Raw genomic sequence first — 20,080 nt, 5'->3', positions numbered from 1 at the left:
ACTTTAGCATAAGTCACTTAAATTGAATGACTTCATTTAAAGATTTTCAATGATGATTTCACAGCTACATAAATATTAGAAAGTAATTTCTTTCTTTTCTTTTCTTCTTTTTTGGTGGTGCTAGAGATTGAACCCAGGGCCCTATGCATATGAGGCAAGCACTCTTAACAACTGAGCTATAACCCAGCCCTTTCACTGGGTTTTAATCAGAGCAAATTTTGAGAGCAAAATTGAGACTTTGTATGTATGCATACTTGAACACACATATATCTCTTCATCCAATCAAGCAATGGCTTCATGAATTAATGCTCTAGTATTATACTGTTTATTATTTAACTCTCTTATATATACAATAAATACTTTCAAATATGTTAATAATTTAACCATCAAATATAAACTTTCCTTATGTTATTGCTGAATAGTGCTATAAACATGAATAAGAACATCTCAAAGAGCACTGATTGAGCAGAGATAAGCTCTGGAACCATGAAATGCCTGAGTGCTGACCCTAGCTCAGCTGCAAATGACTGAAACTCTGAGTCTTGGTTTCCTGTTTATCCTCAATGGTAATGTTAATAAACACTCTGTCACACTTCGATAATGATTAAAAGTAATATATAAAAAAATTCAGCACATGATCTGATGCTGAGCAAATGACTTTTTTACTCTAATTTTGATGATTTTTGCATTTGTGGTATTTGTTCAGCCACTAAAAATACAGATCTGAAGTGAATCCTTTGTTGTTTTCTTAAAACCAGATAACTGCTATAGTTTAGGTGGTTTCTAATGTACTTAAGACCAAATTTTTGGTCAAAATAATTTTTTAAAATTAAATTCTGCAAAATAACCTATCATACATCTATTTGGTCCAAGTCTAAATGTTTTAAAACCTGATAAAAGTCTATTACTGGCATGAGTTTCAGGGAAATTTGAGTCAGGAGAGCCTTAAATATTTGCAAGTTATCACCAATTAGCATACCAAACAGCTTAATTCTAAAACTTAAGAGATTTCAGAAACACTCAAATAATATTTCAAAAACATCCCAAATTACTTATTTTTGCTTTAAAGACTTGTTTTTCCATAATTTTAATAGAATCTGCAGCACTATATTTGAGAGGAAATTTGACTGTTTCCACTTTCCAGGTATTAATTTGTATTCCAAAGTCAAAGGGGAAAAGTTGTTATTAAAAAGCCTTTAAATGACTAAATTTATTTAGAAGTAAATGAGCTAGTGGATTTCAAATGTTTAAGTCAGATAAAAAAGAAATACTTATCTGAATGTTTACAATTCCATTAGAAATGAGCATTTTACATTTTTAATGGGTTTTAACTTTTGTGAAAATGACATTTATTTTTTCCTCTGCTCCCTTAAGAAAGAAATTAAGTTATTTGTAATTCCTAACTATAGGATTATCTGCAAACAGCAACAGTAGGAGTTAGTTAAAAATATACAGTAATAAATATGTATTACTAAATAATCCTAGAGGGTATATCCAAGGTTTACAAGACCAGGCCATTAATGATTTCAGAAAATACACCTTCAATATGTATCTGTGTATCATTAAAAAAAGGCAGGATGGCAAACACTATAGCATAAACAATATATAAAAACTCAACTAGGTTATATTAGCTTCAGATCCCTTCCCTGCACAAAAGGTAATGAGAAATTTTTTCTGATATTTCTAATTTTACAAAGGAGAATGGAGTCTGCTATCATCTTCTCAATGTAGCCTATCCCTGACCACCTGTTCATCATTTTGCAACCCCACTTCCCACTGTTATTTTCCCTCCCTTCTAAAATAATTAGTTATAATTTTTATTTTGCTTCCACTCCTGACAAACATTAAAATGTGGCCTCCACAAAGGTTTTTGTTTTGCTCTTATCCTGAATGCCCACAATAGCATATAGCAAATGGTAGGTAGGTGCTTAATAAAGATTGGTTGAACAATCATCCATATCAGATAAGATCAATGAGCATATTAGTGTGCCACTTAGAAGATCAATCTTCCAGATCAGAACATGCCTGAATAACCATTTAAACATCCCACCATTTCAGATTACTCAGCTCACTCAAAAACCCTACCTGCCTGAGTGCGTTCCTATGGCCACCACTGTGCCACTTGGATGAAAATCTGCACAGTGTCCTGGTTCCTAGAAGAGAGACAGACAGCTGTTGGGGAGTACATAAGAAGGTCTCCCTAGATCTATGATAGTGGAAAAAAATCTTTGAAAATAACTCATTTCATATAAACATGAAATTTTGATCAAGTATACTATAATCAATGTGAAACACTACATGGATATGAGAAGAAAAAAGAATTTCAAAGCATGAAGGGTAAGATATGCTGGTAGAATGGTAAGGGAAAAGGGCAACCAGCTTGTGACTAGGCAGTGAAACAACATAAGGAATAATATAACAACATATAGATAGTTCTTTAGTGGATATCTGGGTGGAATAGGGAGAAAATACAGCAAGAGACTACTCAAAAAGAAGATAGTAGAGTCTGTTAGTGAGCAGCACTTACTGAATTCAACTGTAACACCACCAGAATATTCCATAATAATTTATGCTATAAATATATGAAATCTTTGATATTTACTACTGAAATTGACAGAAAAAAATGAGCTTCACTCTGCTAACTTGCTTCTTTAAAAGGATTCATATATTTTACCTTGACACTTAACAATTCCCTCTTACCCCTGGCCCTTAACTAAACCATAATGCTCAGTCCTTTTTCAAAGCCCTTTGCTGCTTCCAAATGCCAGTGTGAGGAGTTTCTGTGAGGAAACTATTAATTCCATGTTGCTCCACTCACATCTACAAGTCTGGTCCATTCCAGCTTGTGTTCCACTGAGTTCCACATGCACACCTGCCTGTCTTGAGCACAGGTCAAGAGCAAATCTTTGAAGGGATGTGTGGCAAGACCCCAGAGTTCATCTGTATGACCCTGAAAAGGAAAAAGACATTCACCATTATAAACATCAAAGGGTACCATTAAAAATATTCAGTTAATCATTGACATCATAAACTTACCTGTACTTCTATTTGGAAGCCATCATTAAATGTTCCCCGTAAAATAAAATTTCGTGATGTGCCTACTAAAAATTGATCTGCCTTTCCTTCTGCTACAGCTCTGATTGTGCCATACTGATCAGGAACCTAGAAAAAACAGACTTCTAAGTTTACCTTATACATACTAATAAGCATTAGTTATTACCTGAACAATGGCTGAAGTTACAGCTGTAAGCAATTATGGGATAATAAATGACAGAATTCTAAGTTTGAATATGGTAATCTCATACTATTAGTAATTTATTTGTTTAAATAAATGCATTTTATCTTACACAGAAGTTATGATGCACTACTATCAATATTCTTTGCTTCAGTTATTTTTAAATCCATTTTATTTTTTTGTAGTGTTGGGGATTGAACTCAGGCCTGGGGAAAAAAAAACAATCCTTTTGTAAAGGAAGTGGCATCACTATGAATTTATAAGGTTGTGATAAAGCAGCTGTATTATCTTCTTGTAAATGAAACCCAAGGAGTACTATCAGGATCCTCTTCTTCTGCTTTTTTTTTTTTTTTTTTTTTGGTGCTGGAACTGAGCCACATCCCCAGCTTTTTTTATTTTGAGACACAGCCTCATTAAAGTGCTGAGGCTAACCTCAAACTTGTGGTTCTCTTGAGCCTCTTGAGTCACTGGGATTACAAAAGTGTGCCACCATGCCCAGTTCAGAATCCTCTTCTTTAGAGAATACTTGAAAGCCAGTTATGTTTAGAAAAAACACTGAGCTTAGACTCAAATTTTAAATGAACAACAACAACAACAACAACAAAATAGGAGCAATATTAATCTCTATGAAATTTGCTCTGCTTTAAGAATCATTGGTCCTATACCTTCACTTCCTGGGATACCAGGATACTAGCTATGGCCCCCTTCTCCCTCTGGGGAGGAGTCTATGTTACCCGCTTTTAAATAAATCCTGCTTTATATGCTTTTAAAAAAGAAAAAAGAATCCTTGATCTCCATAATACTAGTCTTAAACATTTTACTTTCCAAGATCACAATTCAATTAGCAAACTTTCAATGAGCACATGGTAACCTGTCAGGTTTTTTGGCTATACCTGTTCCATGGCTTGAAGCAGACACATCCACATATAATTAGCAATTCTTATTAAGCCCACTGTTTGCCTGATCATTTTAAAAATTCTTTTGAATTATTTTTAATATTCTTTTGAATTAATTTTTAATAACTAACTATTTTGTACAATAACAAACTTTTCTACAGGGAGGGAATAAAATGATAAGAATGTTTAAGTTATCTTAACATGTACAAAATACATGAGTGTAAAGGCTTAAATATTTCTATATGTTTATGTTCCATTTCCATCCTTACCTCTATTTCTCTTTCAGCATTCAGATCATGATCCCAAAGAATTATTTTTCTGTCTTTCCCTCCTCCAGTTAATAACATCCCATTTCTCATCTGACAAAGTGTGAACACACTGCCATCATGAGCTTTGATTTGTTTGCTGATTTGATATACACCTAATATAGTGGGGGAAAAATAAAAACACTAGTGATAACACTTTTCATCAGACTTTGTGTCTTTCTAGAAAAAGCTTTAGCAGAAGTTCATGATTCAATAATTTAAAACCTAGTTTTGGGAAATCTGCAAAGCAAGTAGTAAAACGTAAGACTTAACACTATCATCTGCATTTATGTCATTATTTACTCTAAAATTATTTTAAAATAATGTATCAAAACTGTAAGCTAAAGTAGTAATAACCATTCCACAAAGAGGTTATAAAATGTATCTTAACCTCAAACTTGGACTGTAATCTCTTATAATTGTTTTGTATAGTAGTTAGGATGGAAATACTCTTTTGATTACTCCCTTTATCTGTTGAGATGGGCACGAAGGAAGTTCCTGGGGCAAAGGTGGACAATGGATGCTCCTAGCAGTAGCTGTTGATCAACTAACAGAAAAGAATTTCAGTATTTAAGAAATTGATCAGGCTAAATGTAATGGCTAAATGACAGCTGGACTTTCTTGTATGCCCACAATACTAAGTACTCAGAGAGGGACAACATAAGTACGTAAACAATATTTTAAGTAAAATCATGTGTGATAACTGATTATATTTTGCCCTTCATTTTTTATTTTCTAATCAGATTGCCTTTATTAAGGGTGAAGATAAGCTTACAAAACTCAAGCCGTTCTCTTTGGTATTCATGATGCTTACTCAGTTCGTAGACTGAAACTGCTAGTAGTGCAAGAGGAAAGTGTTTTGGAAGATGATGACTTGAAGAATTAATTACCAGGTTCAAAATGGGAAGGTAAATACTTGCTTACACATGACCAAAAGGAAAAGTGGGAAAAAAATTAAAAGTCTAAAAACTGTTCATTTTCTAAAATTGTTCATCAGCTGATGAATGGATAAACAAAATGTGGTATGTACACACAATATTAAGAAAGAAAAAAGAGAGGTACTAACAAATGCTATAACATGGATGATCCTTGAAAACATTTTGCTAATTAAGTCAGTCACAAAAGGCCACACTCTACATAATTCTATATGAAATGTTCAGAACAGGGAAATCCACTGAGACCAGAAGTAGATAAGAGGCTGCTAGAGGGCAAGGGACTGAGGGGAATGGCCATAACTGTTAGTGGGTACAGGGCTTCTTTTTTGGGATGATGAAATGTTTTGAAGTCAGTGGTGATGGTGGTGTAACTCTGAATATACCAAAAATTACTGAATAGTACACTTCCAAAGGAATAAGTTTTATAGTACGTGTACTATTATATCCCAATAAAAACTAAAATTTGAGGTTGTCTTTTTTTAAAATTCATTTTCTGTTTGCGCTGTCATTATATTTTTTAAAATTATCTAAAATCTGAAAGGTTTTGATATCTGAAAAAAAAATTCAACTAGAGATGACTCTAAAAAATTCTCAATTATGAGTGTGCTAGTAGTGCAAATACTTAATGGATAGGTGTAACTGGCAGGAATAAGGAAGGGACTTTTCTGATTTAGAGGAAAGCTTGCCTGATTAGCAAGAAACTTCAATAAACTTGTTATTGAAGTTTACTTCAATAACACTCAGCAGGCTCACATCAATATTCATTACCTAAAAATATTAAGCTTTGAATACCACAATGTGTTTGGTGGGACAGTCACACAGTATGTATTAACTGGCTCTGATACCCAACAGAAAAAGGGTATCCACTGCTGAGCCACAACCTCAGCCCCCGTAAGGATGATTTTTTTAATGATTGCATATATTTAATTCAATTCAACTGCCAGGCTTAGAAATTAAGGTGAATGGATATGAAAAACATTAATTAAAACAATCTATTATATAACTCCTGAAAAATAAAGTATAAAAATCTATACAATAACAAGACAATTATGATGCTTAAATACCACAATTCAGTGAAAATAGTGCTTTAATCAATAGTACTCTTTTTACTCCTATACTGACACTGCAATGATAGATTAAAGTAATTTCCTTTCAAAATGTTTGACAATTTCCAAACTCCTAGTTCAAAATGCCAGACATTGTGGTATTCTTGGAAATGTTTACTGAAAAAGATAGACATGTAAACTGGGTCTTTCTGAGCAGGGGAACAGGGTTTCATTCTTCCTTTTTATTTTTCCTCCAATATTGTAGGCTAAACCCAGGGGTGCTTTCTTTATACCAATGAGCTACATCTGCAGCTCCAACTTTTGTAATTTTTAGAGAAGGTCTCACTAAGTAGCCCAGGCTAGTCTTGAAGTTGTGATCTTCTGGCCTCAGCCTCTGGATGTGCTGGAATTCATGGGATGGTGGGTGAGATTTCTCTTACTCTAAACTCAGGATGCTTTCTGTGGTCTAATGAAGGGACTCTAGGGACACAACAGGTAAGGAGGTAGCTTGAGTGTGTTTAGGGTAAAAAGGATAAACAAGTTAAATTGCTCTGCCAATCCCCAGATTCATTCCCCATCACATCCTTTCTTTCTCTTTTTTTTGGTAGATCCTCAAGGACTGACTGGCCAGCTAGTTCTATGTCTGCTGTTACTGCCTGGAGATGGTGATAAAGAATCTCTCTTTGTTTGTGATCCCATAGTTTTAGAACCATGTCTCCATTTTTTCTCTTTTCATCTTCTACGCTGAAAGAAGTGCATAGTATGCTGAACGTTTTTCAAGTTTATTGTTCATCTACTATAGAAAAAGGGCAAAATCAACCCATATATTTGGTTTCAAATGGACATTAAGAACAAAACATCCTGCCAAGTGTGGAGGCACAGCTACTTGCGCTACTTGGAAGGGTGAGGCAACAGGATCTGAAATTACAGGCCAGCCTGGGCAACTTAGTGAGACCATCTCAAAACTGATGGCCCCCCTCTCAAAAAAAAGGGGTGTGTGTGCAAATGCCTGTGTGCTGGGGATGTACCTCAGTGGTAGAGTACTTGCCTAGCATGTGCAATTGTGGCTCCCTCTGCCACAAAAGAAAAAGGACCAAGCATATTTATATTTGTGAAGAAAACTGTTTTCATGAAATGCAGAAAGACTGTCAAGGCCCAGAAGTAAGGTTGGGAACAAAGGCTTTTTTTCTTCCCTTTCCTATCTCATTGCATGGCCATGCATTCTGTCTACAGCTACCCCAACACCACCCTAGGGGAGAGTGAGCCTTTATACTTTTAAATGCATATGCATCTACATCTAATTATTTTGTAGTAACATGCCAGAGGCTAATAAAAGTTATATATGCTTAATAAATAAATAAATAATCTTATTACAAGATTATGAAGATTCTTAAAAAACGAAAAGTATATTGATGACCCTCATGTTGTTCCACTGCAATGCCTTCTCTCCTGTTCTGGGATTTGGGACTGCAACAGCATTATGTAAGAATTATATAGAATGAGTTTAATATAAGAACACCATACCTTTAGGTCCTTTCCCAGGAGTGGGCTCTACAGTAGTTTTATTCCATATAAGCATGACTCCACCTGAGTCTCCGGTAAGAACATCTCCATTCCCCAAGAATGCTAAACACTGTACAAATTTTGGTTTTTCATATTTCTACAAATAAATGAGAATTTTTAAGTTTTCCCTTTGGTATGATGATTTTATACTTACTCAACAATTAAAAAGATTTAAGTTCTATAGTTCTATAGAGTATTCTGATCCTTACCCCAAAAATTCCCTGTTTTCTTGTTAGTGAATTGCCACTCCATGTCCAGAAAAAAATATGAGATTTACCACATGTTATTATGGTATTTGCATCTGTTGGGTGGAACTCCACAGCCAAAACAACCTCATTTGTTGTCTGTGAAAAGAGAAATAAAGCTTCAGAAAAATGAATATTCTTATTGCGATCAAGTACCAATTATAGTTCCTGACAAAGACAGGGAAAATTTTTGAGAAAATGCCTTTTCTTCCAAGATCTATTCTACTAAAAATTTTTAATAATAGCCCCTGGTAGTGGGGACTGAACTCAGGGGCACTTCATCACTAAGCTACATCCCTAGCCCTTTTTATTTACTTATTTTTAATTTTGAGACAGGGTCTTGCTAAGTTGCTGAGGCTGGCCTCAAACTTATGATCCTCTTGCCTCAACATCCCAAGAACTGGGATTACAGATATGTCATTACATTTGGCTTAATAATAAATTTTAAGAATAAAGATTTAAATTTCATGACCTCATACTTCTATATTGCTAATTTATTCATAAAAATGTTGCACTTGGAAGACATTTATACGAGTTATAGCTTTAATTATTTTAATTTATCACATACTCAGGAAAAGCACATTAAAACTGTCAAATACAAGAGCAATGTACATTGTCTTAAAGTTAGAAACAGAACAAAGCTAAAAACAGAACATTAATAATATTCTAGAAATATAACCCTATGTCATCTCCCCAGCTATCATTCTCTCTTTACAGAAGAAACCATTATTTTGATTTTCAGTAGGAGAGAACTTTGTCTGCTTCATTTAAATAGAATCATAATAATGTATTCCTTCATAAGTCTGCCTTATTTTCTGAACATTACACTTGTGAGATCTATTTGTGAAGATATGTATAGTTGTAATTTGTTCATTCTAATTGCTATATACTATTCTTTTGTATAAAAAAGACCACATTATTGTTTTATTCATTCTTCTGGTGATTGGCATTAAGGTAGTTTAGAATTTCTTTTGGCTATCATAAGTATCATAAGACACTGCTATTTGTCCTCCAGCAAAGAAATGAATATATATCTGTTGGTTTTATACTCAGGAGAGAATGAGTTGGGTCAGCAGGTATGCATATGTTCTGTTTTAGTAGATAATGCCAAACAGTTTTCCAAACTGGTTGTACTAACTTACATGCCTAGCAGCAGTATGAGAGTTCCAGTTACTCTACACTCTTATCAACTTAGGTATTTTTGTCCTTTTCATGTAAGCTACTTTTGTAGGTACACAGTAATATCTCACTATGGTTTTAATTTGAATTTTCTTGATAACTAATAAGGCTGAACATCTTTTCATATTTATTAATCATCTTACTTTAAGAAGTGCCTGTTGAAATCTTTTGCTAATCTACCGTCTTTCTTACTGAAATACAAAAGTTCCTTATATATTATGAACATGAATGTTCTACTAGAAATAATATATTTTCTCATATTCTTAATGTTATCTTTTAAATATTCTTAATTTATCACTTTCCCCCGCTTGTAATTAATAATTTTACATGTCACATTTGAGAAATCTACTTATGAAGGTATCCTCCTATATTTTCTTCTAAAAACTGTGGACCTTTCATACCCACATCCATAATCCACCTAAAACTGATCTTGTGTGAATGCTGTGAGATTAATTTTTTCCCATATGGATATTCAGTTACTCCAGTACTGTTACTATTTATTTAAAGCCTTAATCTTTGCCCACTGCATTGCTACCTTTGCCATAAATCAAGCTGATTTGTGTAGTTTATTTCTCTATTCATTACCCCCATCTGTTCTTCTGTCCTTATACCACAATGACTCAATGAATAATAGACAATGACATACATATTTCAAGTCCTCTAAGTTTATTCAGGGGACTGAACACAGGACCACTTTACCATTGAGCTAAACCCACAGTTCTTTTTCCAATTTTTTCTTTGAGACAGAGTCTCACTAAGTTGCTGAGGCTGGCCTTAACTTGTGATCCTTCTGCCTCAGCCTCCTGGGTTGCTGGGATTACAGGTGTGTTCCACCACACCTGGCTTGTCTAAGTTTATTCTTTCTTCCTCACAATTGTTCTGATTATTCTTACCACTTTATATTTTCAGATATATTCAGTTTGTCAGTTTCTTGCAGGAATTTTTTTACCATGTTGACTATATGTATCAATATGCAGAGAAGTCACATCTTTACAATACCATATTCTGTCCATAATATAACTATTGCTCCATTATTAGGTCTTCTTTAATTTTTATCATTATAGTTTTCAAGTTGCCTTATTCAGTCTCAAGTTTACAAAAATTAATAAGTTATTTATCAGTTCCTCAAATCCTAATGTCTATCTAAAGTAGAATAGAGTAAGTATGACACACAAGGAGAAGCTAAGAGGAGAGAGAGTTGAGTGATCTAGCTTCTGCCAAGTCGTCCTTAGGCAAAATGCCCTTCTATTCTTTAATAAAGACTTTTCTTTTCCTCCCCAAAGAAGAAACAATGTTCTCTTTTTTAAGTTAACTTTAGTTGTTCTGCAATCACCTGTATTAGAAAGAGGTATAATGCAGACATTTAGGACACAGATTTTGGAGAACACGAATATGAGAAGTGAGATAAAGCTTGGGCACTTAAGTGGAACATACTGTCAATAACTGTGAGATAAAACTGGTTTGGGCTAGAGAAGATAGTCAACAGATTTTCATGTAAATTTTAACTTGTGGTATCTTCACATAAAGATATCTATCTAGCAGGCTTCTAGAACTAAGAATTCAACTTGTAAGAGATCTGGGTTGGAAATAAATAATGGATGTGGAACTCAGGAGATAGACAGTAAAGTTACAAGTAAAGGACTGGAATAGAACTTAGAGCAACAGATACCTTTAATGTCCTGGGAAGGATATGGACGATTGGCTGGCAGGAGGAAAACCATGTATTTTATTTGGTAGACCTTACTACCAAGGACCAAAATTCACTATTCACTTTGGTGCAACTTACTTACTTGTTTTAAATTACTCTAAATGATGATGGCTGGAAGACAATCAATGTCTTCCATTGATTTTTTTTTTTTTTTAAAGTTTGAGGTTTCCTGACAGCTTATAGTTGTTTCAATTTTATCAAATAGAACAAGTACTTTCTTCAGAAGACTAACTTTCGCATGAAAACATAATAACATCTATTTTAACCAACAAGCTGAAAGCTTGAAGCTTATGCAAAACAAAACTTCTAAGACAGGAATGAAAGAAAAATACATTATTCTTTAGGGGTGAATCAAACAGGTCATAGGCTTTTTAAAAACATTCTTATATTCTCTCTCTGAAAGCCCATCATCGGGAGAAGGCCACTTCTGACCTACATAAACACAGCTACAAGCTAAACTGACAATTTTCTCTTACAAGATATAGCTTGATCCACACAACAAATCAACACTATTCTACAGCAATTATAAATGGTATAGCATTTTCTACAATAATCCTATAAACATAATTTTAACCAAAAAACTAATTATTATATATGCATTTCAGTTATGTCAGACACTTTTTTTTTTTTTTTTTGGTGGTACTGGGGATTGAACCCAAGGCCTTGTGCATGCTTGGCAAGCACTCTATCAACTGAGCTATAACCCTGGCCCGACAGCCACATTCTTAAGGGTGAAATTTTCCTCTAGATTTCTAAAGCTTTAAATATTGAATAAAATTAATTACAAATTTGTTAAAGCAGCAGTAGTCAAGTAGAGTGTTCAGTCTTTAATTGTTAGACATCCTTCTACCCACTGTGCTATTGACATTTCAGTTACACAATGTCTGAAATACTGAAACTACTTCAAGACGCTAGACTTTTATTTTGTATAACTGTAGTGTTAACACCATGGAATATTTACAAATGAGTAAATCTGATGAATTTGCCCAGTGTGTTTATACTTGCAACTTAAAGGTACACATATCACAGTGGCTCCAAATACCTGCCAAACAAATCATGTACTCTGAAAGATGATACTCAATTAAAAATTATTTTGACTTACCTTTATTTCTGCTCCTTTAGATTTTTTCTGCCAGTCCCAAACAGTAAGCATATGCTCATTGGAATCATCAATAACACATAAATGGACACCTGAATCCTAAAGAAAAATCAATTAAAGGCATTTAAAAATTCCTGAATAAGTTTTATTTTTATTTTTTTGATGTATGTGTGGTGGCTGTGGGGATTGAACCCAGGATTGCTCTATCACTAGACTTCATCCCTATCCCTTTTTATTATTATTTTAAAATTTTGAAAGAGTGTCTCAATTAGTTGTTGAGGCTGGCCTCAAACTTGTGATCCTACTACCTCAGTCTCCTGAATCACTGGGATTATAGGTGTACACCACCGTGCCCAGAGATAGGTTTTACTTTCTAAGTAGGAAATTCCATTATTAAAACTGCCTACAGAGGGGCTAGGGATGTAGCCCAGTGGGAAAGAAAATGCCTACTATGCATGAGGACCTTGGTTCAATCTCCAGCACCACAAAACTATCTACCAACAGTATGATAATCCAAAATCTTTTAAACATAATGTTCTCTGAAACATAATAAATATACTACTTACTAAAACTATATTTTCTTCAATGACATAAATTCTTATTTTTTCCCTATTTTTAAATTGTTCCCATAGATTGATTCCCATTTGCCATTTAGTCACTTCTATTAATTAGTGACAACAGTTTTTTAGATAGCATGGATTGAACCAAGGGCACTTAAACATTGAGCCACATCCCCACCCTTTTGTTGTGTTTTTAATTTAATTTAATTTTTTTAAATTTTGAGACACGGCCTTGCTAAATTGCTGAGGCTCACTCTGAACTCACTATCCTCCTGCTTCAGCCTCCCGAACCACTGGGGCAAATAGTTCTTTCTGAAGATATTGTAATCCCTTTGGCTTATACTTCCTCCGTGCTGCTGGAAAATATTCAAGGTATTTTCCCATGAAGTAGGTAGGAAGAAATGTACATAATTTTATAAATTTTCTATTGATAAAATTAGTACTATTTTAAAGTTTGCTAATTTCAAATTTTTGTGATCTTATATTCACATGAATAAATAAAAACAGAACTAAATATTATTTTCCTGAAACCATTTTCTTTCATATAATATAAGTCTCTAGGTTAGTAACTATGGATGGTATTAAACAATTTTTTTTTCTAGTAGCACTTATGGAATGTGCTTCCTTTTATATATAGAATAGAGAAATAATGCAATATCTCTGGATTAGGGAAACAATGTTGTAAAGGAAGAATGAGAGATACTAAGGAAGGACACAGTTTAGTCTTCTCTTTATCTCAGCCTGTATTGGAATTATATAAGAATCAGAAAAAGATTATGGAGCTATTCAAGACCATTGTAACACTATAACAATGCTACCAAAAACACAGCAAGAGTTCCTGCTATAGAGATTGGGGCATGGGGGTGGGGGGTAATGCCAATACTTCCTTTCTAAATTACTTCTTCCTAATTTTGATTTGTTAGACCTCTGACATTCAATGTCTTTAAGCTAGAAAAATTCCTAAATTCATTCAGATTTATTTTCTGCTCTAAAAGTGTCCCTTCTTCAATGTCCCACAAAACTCCCATAACAGAATACAGCTGCTGACAACTGAGAACTAAAGAGATCATATGAACACATAAATATATTCTGAAGTGTAAGTGAGAACCAATAAATTATAAGGGGTATTTATATTTGAAATTTTAAAATATAAAACCTAAAATGTAGATGATCTCCTGCATACTCTATAATCATCATTACATATTAATTCAAGTAAAAAGAAAATGCTTAAATTTATTAACATCCTGTCTTATTTTTCCCCTAGGATTATTACATGAGATTGATAGACACAAAATGTCAAATATGTGTTGCATTAATTCAGATATTTCATGATTTTTGCTCCGTTATGACACCAAGAAAAGCCAATGATTTTGCAGGATGGGCCAAATTTCATGTCTGAATTTTCAAAAGATAGATCTCTCCTATGATTCAAACTGAAATGAAGGCATATCCTACTGCTTACTTCAAAATGTACTATACTATGAACATATTCCTCCAACCATTTCCTACAACTATTCTAGAATCCTATCTCAGGATAGAACAAAATTAAGTTCAATTAAGTGTAGTATATTGATCCTATTTTCTGTTTGTGGTACTGTGGGCTGAACCCAGAGACCTTCTACGACTAAGCTACACGCTAGTCGTAGAAGTCTACCAAGTCTTCAAAATTACAGGTGTGCCCCAACTCTCTTTCTTCCTATCGTTTTTGGGGTACCAGGATTGAACTCAGAGGCATTTGACCACTGAGCCACATCCCCAGCCCTATTTTGTATTTTATTTAGAGACAGGGTCTCACTGAGTTGTTTAGCACCTCGCTTTTGCTAAGGCTAGTTTTAAACTCATGATCCTCCTGCCTCAGCCTCCTGAGCCTCTGGGATTACAGGTGTGTGCCATAGTGTCCCGCTTGCCTCCTATCTTGATTTTTTACAAAACAAATGTAGTACTCAGGTTAAAATGCTAGCCATTAAAAAAGCAATAGCTAACATCTCATCTTTCAGTGTAAGATCAACAAAAAGTTGATCTTCCATTCTATCTCTTTTAGTTTGCTTACTTCTTTAAACATTGTTACTTACTGCTTTTGAAAAATCCAGGCATCCTACTCCACGCTCGAAAGTTCCAAGTCCAATAATTTGAAGCGTAGATAGACTAACTGAATCCCACACTCTGACATGAGGTTGCAGGGGCTACAAAAAACACAAAACAGCAAGACTAACTTGTGATGTAATACATACCGCAAAGAACTGGTGTCACCTACAAAAAGTAAAAGGGATGAACAGACGTCTAATAAGACAATAACTACCAGATTTAGACATTTCCCCAAAGAATCTTGAGTAGGTACTTTTCTCTCTTACCAAATTATTTGTCTATTTACTATGTTTCACGTGTTCTCCATATGTCACATGAATTAAAACATTTCATATTCATAGTTAAAAACTATAGATATGATTATCAAATATTATTTAACAGATGGAGGAACTAGTAATACAGAGATTTAAATAATTGACCCAAGTTATACAGCTACTAAAAGGCAAAATCAGAATTCTAATGCAGGTAAATTTGTTCTGGATTACTTTGCGCCCCCCCCCCTTTTTTTTGAGAGACAGGATCTCACTATATTTGCCCAAGTTAGTATAGAGACTTGTGAACTCAATTGATCCTCCCACCTCAGATTCCAGAGTAGCTGGGGATACAGGTATGTGCCAGTTGGATGCTTAGCTTTTAGCACTACCTTTATATCTGAGAAAATCATTGTCCAATAAATTGCTAAGCAAATACTCCTCAAACAGAATATGGAATTGGAAGGGATCTTTCAAAACAACTCCATACAATCTCTCCCTACCCCACACTCCTTTAAAGAAATTGAACCAACAGAATGTCATGAATACAGTCAAACATGTTTATCAACCACCATCAATATTCACTACTGATCTTAAAAAGAAGAAACTTATTATATAAGCCAATTTTAAAACATTACACAGTAACTGAAACTCTAAATAATATTAATTCTCCTAATACATAAAATCGAGAGGTCCCACCAACTAAGGATAATTGAAGTACCTTTGGCAAATAAGGATTTTATAATAATTTCCCTATAGAACACTTTAATATTTAGAAAAACAAAATTAGCAGTTTGATTCTTTCTTTTTTTCCAAATGTTCTTAGTCTTAAAAAGTTTTTTCCCTGCTTTTGCTAGAAATCCTTTAGTAGTTACATTCTGAAAACAAGTTGTAGTTTAAAAATTACAATCAATTCCATTCAAACAGCAATTATCACTAGATACAAAATGCATAAATCTGTGCTGCTTACCCTTCCATCTTTATCCACTCCAGCTATCTGTCCAGTTGCGATCCTAATTTTGTCAGGATGAATAGCAAGGCTAGAAAAGTAATATCAACAATAATTTTAAATACAAAAACCATGTGAAACAGTAGAAACACACTGTTATATCAATGTGTTTTTAGTTTTTTGTCATAAAAAACTCACTTTGTTCTATTTTATTTTCTTAGGAAATTAAGTAAACATCAATTATCTGAAGATTTTTAAGTTTTCAGTGTTTCTTTGTTAAGTTTAACAAATTAATAGAACATTAAATTCAAAAAAAATATCCACAACTGTGGCATGGTTAACAAACTAAATTGTTTTCATTTGTGCAAGTTCCTTTCTAGTCCATGTATAGAGGTATACATACTATATGGTTTTATTTAAAGATGTAATATTGTGTGGTATAATTCTAATCAAATAAAACAGAAGCTTTTTTTTTTTTCATTTTCCCACATAATCCTTATGCATTATTACTGACTTAGCAATTCTTTCATCTTTTGGGTGATTTCTACTTTTCTACCAGGGGAAAAAGTAAACAACAGTCAACATCATAATGCCATCAACTGGGGCTGGGGTTGTGGCTCAGTGGTAGAGCACTTGCCTTGCACAAATGAGGTGCTGGGTTTGATCCTCAGTACCACATAAAAATAAAATAAAGGTATTATGTTCATCTTCAACTGAAAAAAAATATTTAAAAATAATGCCATCAACTTTTTAATTAGTTCTAATGCTACACTTAGCACGTCAAATTTGGGGCAAAGAATTTTTAAATAAAAATGGAAAACAATGCTAAAATTATTCACGGTACACATACAATTGATTATCAAAAAAATTGGGGGCGCTGGGGTTGTGGCTCAGCAGTAGAGTACTCGCCTTGCATGTATGAGACCCTGGGTTTGATCCTTAGCACCACATAAAAATAAATAAGTGAAATAAAGATATTGTGTCCAACTATAACTAAAAAATAAATAATAAAAAAAATTTTTAAATGTCTTCATGTCCAAGTCTACATTTTTTTTTGGTTTCTTGCCACAACAGGTAAGTGCTACTGAAAACACTATTTTTGTTTGTTACTTGGAATGTACTGCTAATTATTTTCTGGAATAATAGCCTCAATTCAAATTGTCATAGAGAGAAAAATGTTCTGAAAGTTCTATAACTTTCTTATATTAAGAACTATGTATTTTAAGGGGCTGGCAAGGTAGCTCAATGGTAAAGGACTTGCCTAGAAATATGAAAGGTCCTGGATTCAGTCCCCAGCACCCCAAAAAAGGTGTGCTTGAAAATGATAATAATTTGGTATAAATGGTATCTTATTTTCTTCAATTACTAAGTAGATTAGAGTTTATTGATGTTTCTTTTATTTTTCCCTGTGGTACTGGTGACTGAACCCAGGGACATTTTACAACCAAGCTATCTCAGCCCTTTTTATTGTAAGACAGAGTCTCGCTAAGCTGCCAAGACTGGCCTCAAACTTGCCATCTTCCTGACTCAGCCTCCCAAGTTGCTGGGAATACAGGTGTGTGTCACCATGCCCAACTCAATGTTTAATTCCATGTCTTCTTATTAAAATAGTTTACATCCTATAGTGAGATCAACTACATTAAAATCTAACACATTGACATTTTGCCATATCTAACTTAAATCTCTCCTTTCATGTGAATTTTTAAAACTAACATTTCTGGTTTGGGAAATACATTTTTGCATGGTTCAAATATCAAAAGCTATAAAAAATACATTGAGAAAAGTCTCTTCCCCACTTGCCCCAACTGCTAAGATCTCATCTATCTGGTTCCTATCCCTATCCTCTGAAGCTTCTAAATGTAATCACTATAACTTGTTTCTTTTTATTAGTAATTCTAAGAAAATTTTTATACACACGGAAAACATTTATTTTCCACCTCTTTTCTTACACAAATGGCAGAACACATGCACATTCTCCTGCTCTTTAAAAGTGTTCTTGGGAGTAGGGGTGGGGCTGTAGCTCAGTAGTAGAGTGCTTGCCTCACATGTGTGAGGCACTGGGCTTGATGATCCTCAGCATCACATAAAATAAATAAATAAAGATATCTACAACTAAAAAAAAATTTTTTTAAAAAGTATACTTGAGAGTATATCTTAGGGATTTTTCCATATTAACATACAATCCCCAACTGAAAGGTTGTTTGTTTGTAATCTTTATGATCAAAATATTGTTGTGATTTTGTACATATATTATTCTCCAAGTGTAAAAGGCAATAGTTTAATTTTCTCTATAAATTCAACTATCTATGTAATATTGTTAACAGTTGTGTTAATTTTAGTTTAGCTATAATTGTCAGAATAGTATAAGCAAAGCTTTCAAATGTCAGAAAATAATGGCTTGAACAATAAATGAATTTAATTAGAGAAGCTAAATTTACCAAAATAAAAAATATGCCTATGTATTTAAAAAACGAGTTATATTTTTATAGTGTGAGACCTTATGAGATACTTATGATCCTTCCCCAGCTATGACTTTTTCCTAAGAAAGGAAAGCCTCAAATGTAAAATTTATCTATGCAGGATAAATTCTTAATAAACACTGAGTAACCAATAATAACTCTCAAAATTTATCCCACATGTATTTCCCACATGTATTTCATACTACAGAACTGAAGAAAAGGATTAAAGGGATGTGAGAAAGCAGAGTAGATTCTACCTGAAATTTATAGGGGTGTATTTTATTGCTGCCTATACTATACCAACCATTTTGAAGGACTCAAAGTCCTTTTTTCTTTTAAAATTTATTCTACAGAATATTTATAATATCCTCACTTTCTGAGTTTTCCACAAAAATATCATTTTTAATACAACTCAACTTTAAAAACAAAACAAAAAAGGAGGACACAAAGAACAAAATTAACAAATATTAAATGATACTAACCATTTCACACAATCTGTATGACCCAGGTAGTGTCGTTGAGTTCTCTCCTCATAATTAAATAGTACTACCACTGATGCAATGAAGTAAACTATTTCCCCCGTAGGAAGAAGGTAAACATTAGCTCGGCAGTCCTTTCCTCGATAACCATATCTTAAAAGATAAGAGTCAAGGTTTTTAATAAATATAATATTCAAAGTGTTATCTTCTTCAAGGATACATAGGGAATTAGGAAGGTGTGATGAAAAGAGAACTGGAATAGATTTAGAAAACTCATATTTTGCCATTATCATTGTACAACCTGGGTCTTTTACTATGTTTAGTCTTAGTTTCTTCATTCACCAGAATATTTAGTTCCTAGTATGTACCATACAATTCTGAACAGAACAAACATGGGCTATGTCCCTGGAGCTTATTCTAGAAGATATACACAATCAGCAAATATATAATTAAAAACATGGAAAGAAAAATAATAGTATGCAGGACAAACATAAACAAAGGACCTACTTTAGATGGAGAGAGACAAAGGAAGGAACAAAAGAAGGCTCACCTAGAAAAACAACATTAATGCTGGACCTAAAATGATAAATAAGGGATAGTCAGGCCCAGTTTCGTAGATAGAACATTTGTTAAAAATAAGTTGTACCAGCCTGGTGTGGTGGTGCATACCTATAATTACAGTGACTTGGGAGGCTGAGGCAAGACTGCAGGTTCAAAACCAGCCTCAGCAATTTAGCAAGACCCTAACTCAAAATAAAAATTAAAAAAGGCTGGAGATGTGACTCAGCAGTTAAGGACTCTGGGTTCAATCCCAGTGCCAAACAAAAAGTTGTACCAAATTACAGAATTGGTGCATTTTCCCAAGCTGATATCTGCCTAATGCAAGGAATTCAAAGTGTGTGGGAGAATGAAGGCAGAGAGTAGAGTTTACACTACTAACTCCTTTCTGCTTCACTAGGTTTCTTAATACTTCTAAGAAAAGTGAGAATTTCCAGGTGAAATTAGAAAAGTTTTGTGTTAAATATCATTTTTTAAAAGTCTTGCACAGAATTTTGGAATTAGAATCAACTTTGTTAATTTGATCTC

General features: G+C 33.7%; 1 protein-coding gene across 3 annotated transcripts in view; it reads right to left on the bottom strand.

Annotated features, from left to right (window-relative positions):
• The window catches only part of Eml4 (EMAP like 4), a 146,618-nt gene that overhangs the window by 27,614 nt on the left and 98,924 nt on the right, over positions 1–20,080 (bottom strand). For all 3 annotated transcript variants that reach the window (XM_076832665.2, XM_076832666.2, XM_076832667.2), the window contains 10 exons: positions 18,998–19,147; positions 16,078–16,147; positions 14,844–14,954; positions 12,215–12,310; positions 8,190–8,324; positions 7,942–8,077; positions 4,401–4,552; positions 3,037–3,162; positions 2,819–2,950; positions 2,086–2,153 (listed from right to left, as the gene is read on the bottom strand). In XM_076832665.2, the coding sequence (XP_076688780.2) occupies positions 2,086–2,153; positions 2,819–2,950; positions 3,037–3,162; positions 4,401–4,552; positions 7,942–8,077; positions 8,190–8,324; positions 12,215–12,310; positions 14,844–14,954; positions 16,078–16,147; positions 18,998–19,147 (1,176 nt within the window). The remainder of the gene's footprint in view (positions 1–2,085; positions 2,154–2,818; positions 2,951–3,036; positions 3,163–4,400; positions 4,553–7,941; positions 8,078–8,189; positions 8,325–12,214; positions 12,311–14,843; positions 14,955–16,077; positions 16,148–18,997; positions 19,148–20,080) is intronic.

The sequence above is a fragment of the Callospermophilus lateralis genome, chromosome 14, assembly GCF_048772815.1.
Source record: "Callospermophilus lateralis isolate mCalLat2 chromosome 14, mCalLat2.hap1, whole genome shotgun sequence".
NCBI classification, from domain to species: Eukaryota; Metazoa; Chordata; class Mammalia; order Rodentia; family Sciuridae; genus Callospermophilus; species Callospermophilus lateralis.
The sequence above is the reverse complement of the archived record's forward strand: the minus strand, read 5'-3'. Positions and strand labels throughout refer to the sequence as shown.